At 59.2% G+C, this 12,772-nt stretch overlaps 1 protein-coding gene across 1 annotated transcript in view; it reads left to right on the forward strand.

The window, feature by feature from the left end:
* Positions 1 to 12,608, forward strand: part of ATP6V0D1 (ATPase H+ transporting V0 subunit d1) — a 39,365-nt gene extending 26,757 nt beyond the window's left edge. The window contains exons 3-8 of the mRNA XM_038538614.1: positions 6,455 to 6,633; positions 8,001 to 8,080; positions 11,338 to 11,415; positions 11,542 to 11,718; positions 11,828 to 11,905; positions 12,002 to 12,608. Coding sequence (XP_038394542.1) covers positions 6,455 to 6,633; positions 8,001 to 8,080; positions 11,338 to 11,415; positions 11,542 to 11,718; positions 11,828 to 11,905; positions 12,002 to 12,163 — 754 coding nt within the window. The 3' untranslated portion in view covers positions 12,164 to 12,608. The remainder of the gene's footprint in view (positions 1 to 6,454; positions 6,634 to 8,000; positions 8,081 to 11,337; positions 11,416 to 11,541; positions 11,719 to 11,827; positions 11,906 to 12,001) is intronic.
* Positions 12,609 to 12,772: the final 164 nt, after the last annotated feature.

A 12,772-nucleotide genomic window follows, 5' to 3' on the forward strand; every position in this document is an offset into this window, starting at 1 on the left:
CAAGCGTGCTTAAAGCAGCCAAGCACTATCCTGTGGCAGGCTGTCACTTCCCCGCCCCTTCCATTCATGGGTGATTGTGGCTTAAGTCTTCCTATCTCCTCACTCCTGCCCTCACTCGAGAAGAGCTCAGCAGCCACGTGTCAGCCTGTCTGAGCCTGTGGCGGCTCGTTCCATGACCTCGTCATCTCCAGTGACCCGCTCCTCTGCTCTCCAGTGCAGCCGCCCCCTCCAATGGCTACCCAAGGCCATGTCACTCCTGGAACCGGTCCACCCCAGAATCGCTGAGTCAGGCACCCCCTCTCTACCCACAGTCATCAGACCCTCCAGCCCACTCTCAGTCCCTTGTGGGACGCGGGTTCCGGACTCAGCAGGACACTGGGACTTGCTTCCTCCCCGGCTGCCCCTTCTGTCTTCTTTTTCCTCCCTCCCCAGCTGAGGTTCCCTGGTCCATCATTTGAGCACTCCTCTGCCAGCATCCGCAGCGCTTTTGGCCGCCCGTCTTGTAGTCCCGCCCTGGCTGGCAGCCCCCCAGCCCTGGAGGAATCCCAGCAGCCTTCAGCCTGGAGGCACCCTCCCCCACTTCCACAGCCTGGAGCAAAGCTGGGGAAGCCGGCCTTGGGCGGTGATCCCTGCCGTGGGACGTGCTGCTCCGCTGCACAGCTGGCCTCTGCTTGTATTTGCCCCTTCGGCCACTTGTCCTCCCTACCCAGCACCCTGCAGCCCCCCACCAAGCTTGGGAGACCACCTTACCATCTTAAGCACCACCCCTCTCCTGGCCCCCAGCCTTTTCTCTGGACAGATGGCCCACCTTCCTCCTCCACGATGACAGTAGAAACCAGTCCCCTCCCATCACCCCATCTGTGTCCCCAACCCTGATCCGATGGCAGAGGCTCCATCTTCTCTTGGGTCTTTCTGCCAAGGTGCTAAGTCTTCCCACCCCACTCCCTAGACCCTGAGTGGCCACTCGTGTACTCACCTGTCTGTGCAACCACCTTCCCTTCCAGTTTCTTCCCATCAGCATCTGGACAAGCGCAAATCTCTCACACCGTGAACAACCCATCTCCTGGGCCCTAAGCTCTTTATGTCCACTGTCTGTTCTCTCACTCCTACCCCCACCCCTGCCCATCCTTTGAGTCTCCAGTCTGCTCCCAGTCCTTGCATCACTCTACCACAAGGCCCTGACTGAAGCTACCGCTGACCTTTGTGACAAGGTCTCCAGGCCTCATTAGGAGCCATGGCCCTCTCACCTTCCAGGAGTCTCCTCTCTCTCACAGCATCTCTGCCCTTTATCTACTGCCTCCCTACCTCCTTCACCTCCTCCACTACTCCTCTTCCTTCTTGGGTCATCCCACAGCATTGCAGAAAGATGGGCCAGGGCCTGTCCAGGGCAGCTCCCCCAGACTGGGAACTCACACCTGGCTTCTCTGAGGAGGTGGCTCTGTGGCTGAGAGGAATGGTGTTTAAAGGAAGAATTAGAGGAGGAGAGCTTCTGGACTGAGGGAACCAGACATGTCCTGAGCAGCTGGAGCATGGAGCCTCAAATCCTAGGGATGTAAGCAGAGAGGAGAGTGTGGTGAGCCCAGGTAGGGGAGGTGTCCACTAGTGCCCCCATCCTGAGTGTGAATACTTGAAGGAACATTGCCATCGCTGCCCACAGCCAGGGTGGAGGTTGGGACTACCCCCAGAGGTCCACTTAGTTCCATCCCTCAGAGTCTCTTGGTTGCCTTCAGAGCTGTCCCTTGGATGGCTGGAACAGGATTCCCCCGGAGGTGATGGGTTCCTTGTCCCTGAAGGTGTGTGAATAGGTGGCCAAGGCCTTTTCTGCCCTCCTGTGGGTAAAGACAGTGTCCAGTGGTTTTATAGATCCCAGCCAGCCTTCAGCCAACACACATGACCAGTATCAGCTCTGGGCTCAGCCCACTGCCAGGACAGAGGGGGAACATCTGAATGTAATGGGATGGGTGCCAGTGGTGGTGTAGACGGCTCCTGGAAAGCCTGTGGGCAGCTGCTACAAATGGATCCAGGGTCACAGGAGGCTTCCCAGCATTAAGAGGACTCCTGGATCAGATGGGGTTAGGGAGGCTGCTCAGGAAAGTGGGTGGTGAGATCAGAGGCAGCTGCCTGGTGTGGAGGCAGACGGGCCCGGAGTGAGCAAGAATCCATGAAGTAGGCTGTCATCAATCACGTAGTCTTGATTTAGCTCATTTTCATGGCAGTAAATGTAATATGTCACTGTACCAAGGGTTCCTTCCAAGCCTCGCCATTAACTGCCCTGTGACTTGAGATGGAGCCTCTTTTTTGGCATCGGAGGGGGATCTTGATCTAAGCCATTCCATGATGGCTTCCCACAAGATAATAGGCCCTGAACGGGAAGCTAGGAGACTTGCTTATAGGATGTGAGTCTGGTCTCTGGGGAGTCTCAGATGGGCCCCAGGGGCCTTTGTCTTTAGGTGAGTAGCCTCCCTGGAGGGTGTCATCCCCAGTGAGCAGCAGCCAGTTACCCGTTGGCAGAGCCTGGGCATGGTAAGCTGCACCATCTGGGAGATGTGAAGTCCAATCTTTCCTAGGTACCAGAGATCTCAGTGCCAGCAGCCTGGAGTGGGAAGCTGGAAGGAGGCTCTGTCCCAGGACAGTGGCCTCAAGTGCTCAGCAGGCCTTTTAGCATAGCTGCCATTCTCCCCAGAACTTTTTGCACTACGGGCCACAGAGGCATCAGGTTACCCAGGCCTCCCTATCCTGGCCCTCTAGCCCCCCGTTTCCATGACCACTTTTGGGTCCCAGCAGGGTCTGTACAGGCTACAGCTCTAGACCTGCCATGGTTTCTGGGTCCTGGATTAGACCTGGCTCCTGCCTGGAGGGACAGCCAGCAGTGATACTCTTTTCTGGAGACCGTGGGAGAACACACACAGGAGCTCTTCCAAGGCCCAGAAGGCTTAGGTCAAGTGGGAAGACCTAGCTGGGCCTCTGGGTAGGGGCAGGATTTTAATGATAAGGTCAGGGTCTCACTAGCTTTGCTGTGGGCTGCACTTCAGTTATCCTGATTGCAGAGGGGAAACTGAGGCTTGCCAGGTAGGCCATCACTTGATATCTCTGTTCACTTTCTGCCCTGGGCAGGGCTCTGCAGGACTCTGATAGGATTGAGCACAAATACTGTTTATGAGCAGCCTCTGCTGGGGGCTGTCGGATGGACAGTCCTCATGGCCTCCTCACCAGGGCCAGGCCAGCCCCCAGGGCCAGGATGAGAACATGGAAGCAAGCCATGCTTTTCCAGCAGGTGGCGCCAAAGGGCACAGCAGAGGGACAGGGCTTGGCTAGGGGCTCGGAAGACTTCTTGGAAGAAGGGGCTTCCTAAACCCCAGCCTGAGACTTCTGTGGGCCCAAGCTGAGTCTTGAAGGCTCAGGGTGAGGGAGGGCCTCTGGGCAGAGGAATACAGACTCCCTACTCCCACCCCACGAGGGCCTCTTTGGCCTGGCGGGCAGCCGCCTGTCCACTCCCCAGCTGTCTTCCTCTGGAGGGAGATGCTGACCAGCTGGAACCTCATTCTCTCCTATTGAGGCCAAATGAGGGGAGGACTGGTGGAGTGGCTTTCTGGGGGCAGGGAGACAGCTGCTGAAGCCAGGCGAGGAGGAGGAGGATTTCCCTGCCTGCTGAAGGCCTTGGCCTTGGGGGAGAAGCAAACAGCCTAGCCAGCATCATCTCTGCCAGGCCTGCGCTGCCTCCTTTCTCCCAGGAAAGACGATTCTGGCTCTCATTGGGCAGGGGAGAAAAACAGGGGCTGCTTCTGCAGCAACCTTGTAGTTGACTCAGGGAGAGAGAAGAGCCGGGCCTGGCACAGGATTATCCAAGGCTGGCCTAGCCAGGGTTAGAATGGGGCCCTGGAAGGGGCTGCGGATATGTCATCATAAGTGGCCCTTAATTGGCTCAGCATTAAGCTGAGTTCTAGCAGAAGAGGCTGGGGGTAGCTAGCGGGTGCTACCACTGGCCCCCACAAGTGCTGTCCGGGCTGAAAAGTGAATCATAGCTGGCCTGTTCCACATCATTGAAGGGGTAACAGCAAAACCAGACAGTAGAGTTCCCACAGGGCTCTCCTCCGAGTCCAGGCCAGGACTCTGAGGAGTCCCAGCGCCTCCCTTGCGCCCTGACCCCAGCCCATCCCCAGCATAAACAGATACCCTGAGTTGTGGACACAAGGAGTGGGAAGGTTTATAGAAAGGAAATTGGTTTGTGGGGATCCTCTGAGAGGACAAGGCTTGATGGGGAGTGTGGTGCCAGGGCATGGGGACCCTGGAAATGGGGACACAGAGCTCATCTACCCAATGGTGTGACAGGGCTGAATGCCTATGCTCTCTCTCACATCTTTGGACAATGGGGCTGATAATGCTGGTGGTTGTGGGATCAATAGAATAATATCGGCCTGAGAGGTATGTTCTCCTCCCTGTCCCTGTCCAAAGGGTTGTGAGAGCCTAGAAGAGCATCCTCAGGGCAGGGGGCAGGGGTCTTTGTGGCCGTCTCCGGGAACAGGACGACTGGAGTGGGGCTGGATGGGGTGCAGGTAGAGGGCTGCGGGAGGTGACGTGTAGTCCTGTTACTGTGGTACATGAGATTCTGGAGGCACTGGGAACGAGGGATGTTGTTCAGGGTGGAGGGGATGCAGGCTTGGGCTGGAAGCCAAGGCACAGAGCTCTAGCGAGTGTTCTCTGAGGTTCCTCTGCTTTGCCAGCTCTGTCAGGTCAGGGGCAGAAGGCTGGCCATTTGGGCTCCTTGGCTTGCAGCTACAAATGGGCCCCGCCTGAAGCTCAGTTTGAGAGGGGGCGGGTGGGGTGGGGGGGCTGTCTCTTCTCAGTGCACATCCTGTCGCTGACCCAGCCAGTTTGGGGGCGGAGAGAGGGCAGCTGCCTGGCCCCAAGCCCAGGAGAGCAGAGGTCGCAGCAGGGCGCTGGGCTGGGTGGGAGCTGGGGGAGGGTGCAGGGAGCAGGGGGATGGGGGGTCAGGCCAGGACAGGAGCTGTGGCTTCTTCCTTCTGCCGCCTTCCTGGAGGGCCTTGTGGGAGCTCGCCCCATGGCTGGCCCTCTGGGTTGAGGCTGGGCCACCCCTTTCCTTTCCTTCTCTTGGTATTTAGGTCCACTGCCCCCCAGGGGTCTTCTGTGGACAGCTTCAGCCTTTGGTGCGCAAAGTACTTTCTCAGGACCAGGGCCTGCCTGGGGCCACCCACAAGCTAGGGCAAGGCCTATACTCAGTGCCCATTCAGAACCTGACCCTTCAGTGGTGCCCCTCTCCCCAAGCCCCCAGGCCTCCTCCGTCACCTAGTACCCTGCGATCATCCTGGTGACAGGCCACAGGAATGTTGTGGTTACTGCCACCTGACTGTGCCTGGGGCCTTCCCCGTCTTTACCCCATCCCCATGCAGGTGACTCCACGGCTGCCTCAGCTCCGTTGTGGCATCATCGCGAAAGTCTGGGCAGAGTTTGCCCCTTGCCCAGTCGGACAGGCAGCCCCACCCTCCCCAGCTCCACAGCCCCTCCTGCTGCCCAGACGCTATCCAGAGCCGGGAGCCAGGGGTGCCCCAGCCAGGGAAGACTGGAGCCCCGCCTCCGGGCCCCTGGGTGGCCTCCAGGTCTCCTGGGTGGACACCTGGCCTAGGCCTCTGGCCCTGGGGAGGAGGCGGTGCTCTGCCTTTGGAGTGGGGCTGCACAGGCCAGCAATCCACCTGTTCCATCTCTGCCTGACCTGGGGCCTGGCTCCAGGGGCCTCCCACTGGCTCCTCTCTGGCCTTCCCACCTCTGGTCTCTCCCCACCCTGTTCCTCAACCTTTCCTCACCTTGCCATCCCCCCACCCCAGCCTTCCTCACCCAGCAGCCAGACTGACCCTAATGGGACCATGGCTCTCCTTGCTTGGCCTGCTCCTGTATCCCCAGTGCCCCGAGTGCAGCCAGGCCCCTTGGCCTGGTGTGGAGTCCCAGGCCCCAGCCTGCTGGCAGCTCTGCCCTGGTTCCCTCCCTCTGCCAGCCCCGAGCTGTGCTCAGTTCCTCGAATGCGGCAGACACTCAGTGAATGCCTTCAGGCCTTTGCACACACTGTTCCCTCTTCCTGGAACACACTTTCATCTCCCAGTTCTTTCATCCCCCAAGCTGGCCTTCCATCTCCCTCCTTGCGCCCTGCTGGAACTGTTCACACTGTGGGGCAGTTACCTGTTCCAGGATACTCGAGGGCGTGAATCTATGCCACACCCCAAGGGAGGGGCCTCATGTCCCCGACTCCTGGCTCTAGAGTAGGGGTGCACCGGGGCAGGGAGGTGAGCCAGTGGTGCTGGCCTGCAGCACCCTCGAGGTGGCATCACTGTTGAGGGGCCGGTGGCCTGTACAGAGTGGGGGCAGTGGGGGCACAGTGCTGGACTAGGACTTGCCAACCCCCCCCTCCCTGACGGGCTTCCTTGCTGCCGTGTGCCTCCCGCAGTTACAGCTACATGATCGACAATGTCATCCTGCTCATCACGGGCACGCTGCACCAGCGCTCTATCGCCGAGCTTGTGCCCAAGTGCCACCCACTAGGCAGCTTTGAGCAGATGGAAGCTGTGAACATCGCCCAGACACCTGCCGAGCTCTACAATGCCATTCTGGTGGACACGCCCCTGGGTGAGCCACTGGGGCGGAGGGAGGAAGAGGTGGGCAGCGCCTCCGGGTGGGTTTGCGGAACCTGGGTGGAGGGTGGGGACTGGGTGATGCTGAGCCAGAAAGGGAAGCCTGCCACCTGCTGCTTACCTTTATCTTGTCCTTGACCTCCCGCTCATTCTCTCACCCTGCCTTCTCCTTTTCTGTTGCTTTTACTGGGCCAGGCAGGCCACCCCCAGGGCCTGACTCGGAGCATGTAGCTTTGTGAAACTGGCCAATTTCTCAGAATGCAGAGGATGGCTGAGCTCATGCAGAGGGGAGAGGCCGGGGTCCCTCAGAGTCTTGGGAGCTCGAATGACCGTGGCCCCAAGCTGGGCCAGAGTGGCTGGCTGCCTGTGAGGCAGAAGAGGGAAGCAAATAGCTTCAGCTTCACTCGCCTCCACAGAGCAGGTCCCAGGGGCCAGGTCAGGCAGTGTCCGGCAGGATGCAGAGTTCGTGTCAGAGGCCAAGAAAGGAAGGGGAACTGGGAGCTTCCTGCAGGGCCCCACCTAGGCAGTGCTGGCTCCTGCCTGTCTTGGAGGCTGGAGAGAAGGCACTAAGGTTGTCACCAGCTAGTGCCCTCATAGCCACAGTCCTAGTCCCTAGGGCACCACCTCCAGGAAGCCTCCAGGGTTAGACCACTGGGTTCTAAGCTGCCCTTATTCCTATACTGAATGGCCTGAGCCCTACCTGCTGGGCATATCTGCTGTATACTCCTCCAGTAGCTCTGAGCAAGTTCTGGGCTCTTTGTGGCTTCTCAGTTTCTCCATCTTTAAAGAAGAGATAGACTAGTGAGTCTGAGGGCCCCTGTCAGGGGAGGGGGCTCTATCCTGCTCTGGCCACCACTTTTAGCCCAACAGTGGCCCTCTGGGTCATTGGTCCATGCCCACCCAGCTTGTTCCTGGTCTTGAGGAGGAGGCTAGTTTTCCAAACATGGGCCCCAGGCCCTCCTGGGCGTTGCAGATCTGTGGGCATCAGGCCCCAGATCCACAGCTGCCCCTCAAGGAAGAAGGATGTCATGGCCTCTTATGCAAGTCTGTCTTTGGCATGGACCGAGGTTGGGTCTGCCCCAGAGGCGATTAGATCATGTTATGGCTGGCCGCCTCCTTTATAAATCAGTTTTAGGAGCAAGGATGCAGGAGAAGCTCAGGTCAGTGCACATGGCCCCTAGTATTGCTTCTGCCACTTCCAAGGCAATCGCCCAGGCTGGGTTGGGAGGCCCCCACCCCCCATGCCGGTTGGGCCTTGCGGCAGGAGCCCTCTGTGGCCTGCAGGGTGGCCAGACAGCAGCTGGACTCTTGCCTAGGCTGAATCCAGTCTCCCACCCTCACCCCCACGTCTTTCTTCCCCAGCGGCCTTTTTCCAGGACTGCATTTCAGAGCAGGACCTTGATGAGATGAACATCGAGATCATTCGCAACACACTTTACAAGGTAGTGCCCTCGCCAGGGGCAGGGCCGGGCCTGTGGGAGGGGATGGGGGACACGGGGTGGTGGGTTGGTGTGTTAGGTGGGGTGCCGGGACAGGACGTGGTGCACCAGGCTCCTATCCTGGGGGCTTATCCACTCATTGCTGGCTCCCAAGCTGGGCGCAAGCTGCATGGAACAGGTTCTCCACCTTGCGGTGCCTGCGGCAGGTACTGATAAGATCAGCAGGAGTGGCTGGTGCCCCACGGCTTGGCCTGTCAGAGCTGGCTCCTAGATGGCTGCTCCCCTGCATCCAGGAGGGTCACGGGCCACCACCCAGGCCATAGCTTTCAGGGTTACCCCACCTGGACTGTTGCCAGCCAGGACAGGCATTTGGGCAGAGGCAGTGGTGTGCTCGGTTATGGTGGAGGGGGGTACCCAGCCAGGTATAGCCAGGTCACCAAGTCCTTCTCGGGTTCCCAGGCCTAGAACCAGTGCCACGTCCCAGCATCCTCATCCCCCACACACCTTCTGCTTCCCTCCAGGCTATGGCACAGGTTGGTGACCCCTGGAGATAGAGTGAGTTTGGGATTCATGGGTCCATACTGTCCTGGCCCAAGGAGGCTAAGAGCAGGGCTGAGAGCAAAGGCAGGGGGCTGGCCAGGGACCAGTGAAGGACATTTGGGACAGTCTGGGTTCTGGCTGTAGTGAAGCACTGAGCAGTGGTGCCAGGACCCCTGATGGGCTGCAGCCAGGAACATGGATTAGCGGTGGGCAGGCTCCAAAGTGGGGGCTGAGGCTAGCCCAGGCTGAGGGCCCTGCTGACCTAACCCTGAGAACACCTGTCTATCGGATCTTTACTGTGAAGGTCTTCTCCTGACTGGGTTGGAGCTAAGAGGCCAACACTTGGCCACAGCCTGAGCCGAGGCCCTCCAGTCTCCCTCTGAGAGTCTGGGCTAGGGTGTAAGGGCAGCTCTGTGGGTAGATGAGGAGCCCGCTTGTAGATTGCAGGCGTGTAGGCAAGGGAGCAGCAAAGGCAGAAGCAAGCATGGGACATGGGCCAGGTGGCAAGCGGTTTGCTGTGGAAGTGCGGGTTTCAGATGGACAGCAGGACACAGGTCTGGAAAAAGAGGCAGGCATAGGATCAAGTCACCCAGGGCCTAGCGTGCCAGGCCCGAGTTCAAACTGTATCCAGTGGACAGGGCCAGCCAGCCAAAGTTTGCAGCAGAGAAAGCCCCCTCTGGCTACAGGGCGGAGGACAGAGCAGAGAGGTGAGAGCAAGGTAGGCAGGCGGCCAACTTCTTTAATTGTCAAGACCGCCCTAGGAGCTAGCTGGGCATCGGTATCCACACTGGTGACATGAGGAAACAGGGCTCAGAGAAGCACGGTAGGTTGCCTGAAGCCACTTGCTAGACTCTAGAAGCACTGGGATCACACCTGGCTCAGCGTGTTTGGAAAGCACGTGCTCTCCTCTGCCCCGCTAACAGGGAGGCAGGCCAGGCCGTCAGCCGAGGCTGTGTGTGCACACACCATCTGAGTGCTCCTGCCCGCCCAGATGGCCCGCTGCCGGGATCCCTGCCCTGAGACCGGGTGAGGGGTGCGGCTGTCCCCCCAGCCTCACCCACACCCTCACCGGGCCTGACTGGTTCTAGCTGGAGTCACTGGTGAGGGCTGCTCAGGCACCAGCTCATAAACACTGATCCAAGGCTGAGGGCATCGTGCCAGGACCGCCTGCTCGTCAGGCAGTGTCCCAGCCCAGTGGCCACAGATGGGAGATTAGACGGACCCTCAACGGCCTGGCAGGTGGGAACTGTAGGCAGCTGCGCAGCAGCCATGGACTGGCAGGCTGCAGGGGACAGGGTGGGGAAGGTAACCTTGGTACCTGTCCCTGTGGGGTCTTGCCAGTTTCTTCAGCTGCCCTAGCTTCCAGAAGAATCTGGGCCTGTCCCACCATCTCCCCCAACCCTGGGGTCAGCCTCTCTGGGGACTGGTACAGCTCGGTGAAGGCTGGGGACTTCCCCACAGATTGGAACTGCAGGGAAGGTCTGCCCCTCGGGAGGAGGCCTGGAGATTTGGGCACAACCAGCTTGGCTGGCCACGGGGAGGAAAGTGACTGGGGACAGTCATCGAGGGACTGATTACCACTAAGCCATGGCAAGATTGGCAGAGGTTTCTGATCCAAGCCCTCTGATTCCTGTGCTGGAGTCCACTCTCTCCTTCCAAGCTTCTTGCTCCCAGCCCTGTCCTAGACTTCTGTTTCCTGTGACCCTGGTGGTCCCGACGGGCCTCCTCCCGAGCCCAGCCTGCCCAGTGCTGTTTTGCCTGTGCTTGTGGACTCATTTCACTTCCTTGGAGCAGCAGAGCCTGTGGCCCAAATCAGCTGGTGGTGGATGGAAAAGTCTCTGAACCTTGGAGGGCAGACCTCAGTGCTGAAAGCTTTCCAGGCTTCCCAGCTCTCACTCTCAACCCTTCAGAATAATCTCTAGCCTGTGGAGCCAGAGTCCCTGTGACCATGCCACCAGAAGGGACCCAGGAGGATCTGAGTGAAGGGAGCTCTCTGGGGGGCTGCAAGACCATGCCCCCTCTCCTGACATGTCCCTGATTGGTTTTATGAGTGAGTGCTGGGAGGGAACTAGGGCCTGGGCTGAACTGTCTTTTCCTCATGCCCAGGATATCCAGTTTGCCTGGACAGGAAGTGCTCATTCTCATCACAGCCCATGTGTCCAGCCGTTGCACTGCAAGGCTCGGTCTGTGTAGGCAATAACCGTCGCTCAGCAGGAGCTGGGCTGACATTTTGCTTTGTGCTTCACAATGCCTGGGAGCTACCTGAGGGTGTTCTGTGAGGTGGGCTACCAAGAGGAGCCACCCAGTCCAGGTTACCTCCGTGAACCCTCAGGAGTAACCTTCCTTCACTAAGCCCATCAACACATGGTTTTCTGAGGCTGAGGAGGGGAGGTTTGGGGGAAGGGCAGGCAGGGCAGCTGGGGGCAGACTGGGCCCCCGTCTAAGCCTGGCGTCCTGTGGGATGATGGTGGAGAGGTGTGGAGGGGGTACTACCCCACGAAGCAGTCAGTCAGCCAGAAATTGCTCTGTCACTCCTGGTGCAGAGAGGCAGCAGGCCAACCGATTAACAGTTGGAATTTGTGGATGTTTCCGAGGCCCTGACATGGGAGCTGCCCTGGCCAATCCATGGGTGTGATGCTTGGACTTACCATGCAAGGAACTGGGGAGGGCAGATCCCCCAGTTCCCTGCCTGGGTTGAGCAAGCCCCATGCTCTGCACAGGCCTACCTGGAGTCTTTCTACAAGTTCTGCACCCTACTGGGCGGGACCACGGCCGATGCCATGTGCCCCATCCTGGAGGTGAGTGCCTGCCCACCCTCACACCTGCCGGTCCCTGGTAGCCCCGACCTGGGGAAAGCCCTGTCAGCTGACTGGCACCTGCCTCCTTCCCCCTCCCTCCACCTTGCCTGTGTGCCGGCCCCACAGTTTGAAGCCGACCGACGAGCCTTCATCATCACCATCAACTCGTTTGACACAGAGCTGTCCAAGGAGGACCGTGCCAAGCTCTTTCCGCACTGCGGAAGGCTCTACCCAGAAGGCCTGGCCCAGCTGGCTCGGGCCGATGACTATGAGCAGGTGAAGAACGTGGCCGACTACTACCCGGTGAGTGCCCTGGCTACAGGATAATGGGCAGGCATACTGGCGTCTGCATCCCCACCCCTCACCCAACAGCACCCTCATGCTCATGCTTTCCATCTCTTCCCCGGGCCAGGAATATAAGCTGCTTTTCGAGGGTGCAGGCAGCAATCCTGGAGACAAGACCCTGGAGGACCGATTCTTCGAGCATGAGGTGAGGGATTGCTCACGTGCCGATTGTAGGGGAGGGTTGGTGGCCCAGGCCTGACTGCCATCATGGCCACCTGCACACCATGCTGCCTGTCTGTAGGTGAAACTGAACAAGCTGGCCTTCCTGAACCAGTTCCACTTTGGTATCTTCTACGCCTTCGTGAAGCTCAAGGAGCAAGAGTGTCGCAACATTGTATGGATCGCCGAGTGCATTGCCCAGCGTCACCGCGCCAAGATTGACAACTACATCCCCATCTTCTAGCGCTCTGGCCCAAGGCTCCCCACAAGTGTGTGTCTGCGTGTGCTGTGACAAAGCCCATGGTTCACATGCCTGCCCCGGGGGGTAGCACATTGTTCCAGTGACTACTGGTTTCCCTGACCCTCTCTGAGATGGCTCTTGGGCCTGAAAAGGGGCTGGGCACCTGCTCCCCCTACCAAGGATGGACCAACCCCCTCTCCCCCAAAAGGAGGCCCCCTCAGCCCTCTGTTTACAGCCACTGACATGTCTAAGAAGCATGTGGTCATTTTATGTCCTTCCCTGAGAACCCCTGGGGCAGCGTGAGCCTCCTCTTCCGTCTGTGGGTGGCCCCCAGAGCTGTGGCCCAGGGGAAGGAGAGTGTGTGTCCTGGAGGCATAGGGCAAATAGCTCTACAACCCCATCCCTCAGCTCTGCCCTCTAAGACAATAAACTGCCCTCTCAAAGCCTAGCTGTCTGCTGTCTCCTTTGTGCCCTAGTACCTCTCCCAGACGTCCAACTTCCCTTGGGTAACCCTCCCCCAACCCCGAGCTTTCCAGCTCCTTCACTGGCCCTCTCCCTGTGCAGCCAGGTTCTGCAGAATGAGGGAAGTCACTGGAGGCCCAGACAGGGCCG

The sequence above is a fragment of the Canis lupus genome, chromosome 5 (genome assembly GCF_011100685.1).
Source record: "Canis lupus familiaris isolate Mischka breed German Shepherd chromosome 5, alternate assembly UU_Cfam_GSD_1.0, whole genome shotgun sequence".
NCBI classification, from domain to species: Eukaryota; Metazoa; Chordata; class Mammalia; order Carnivora; family Canidae; genus Canis; species Canis lupus.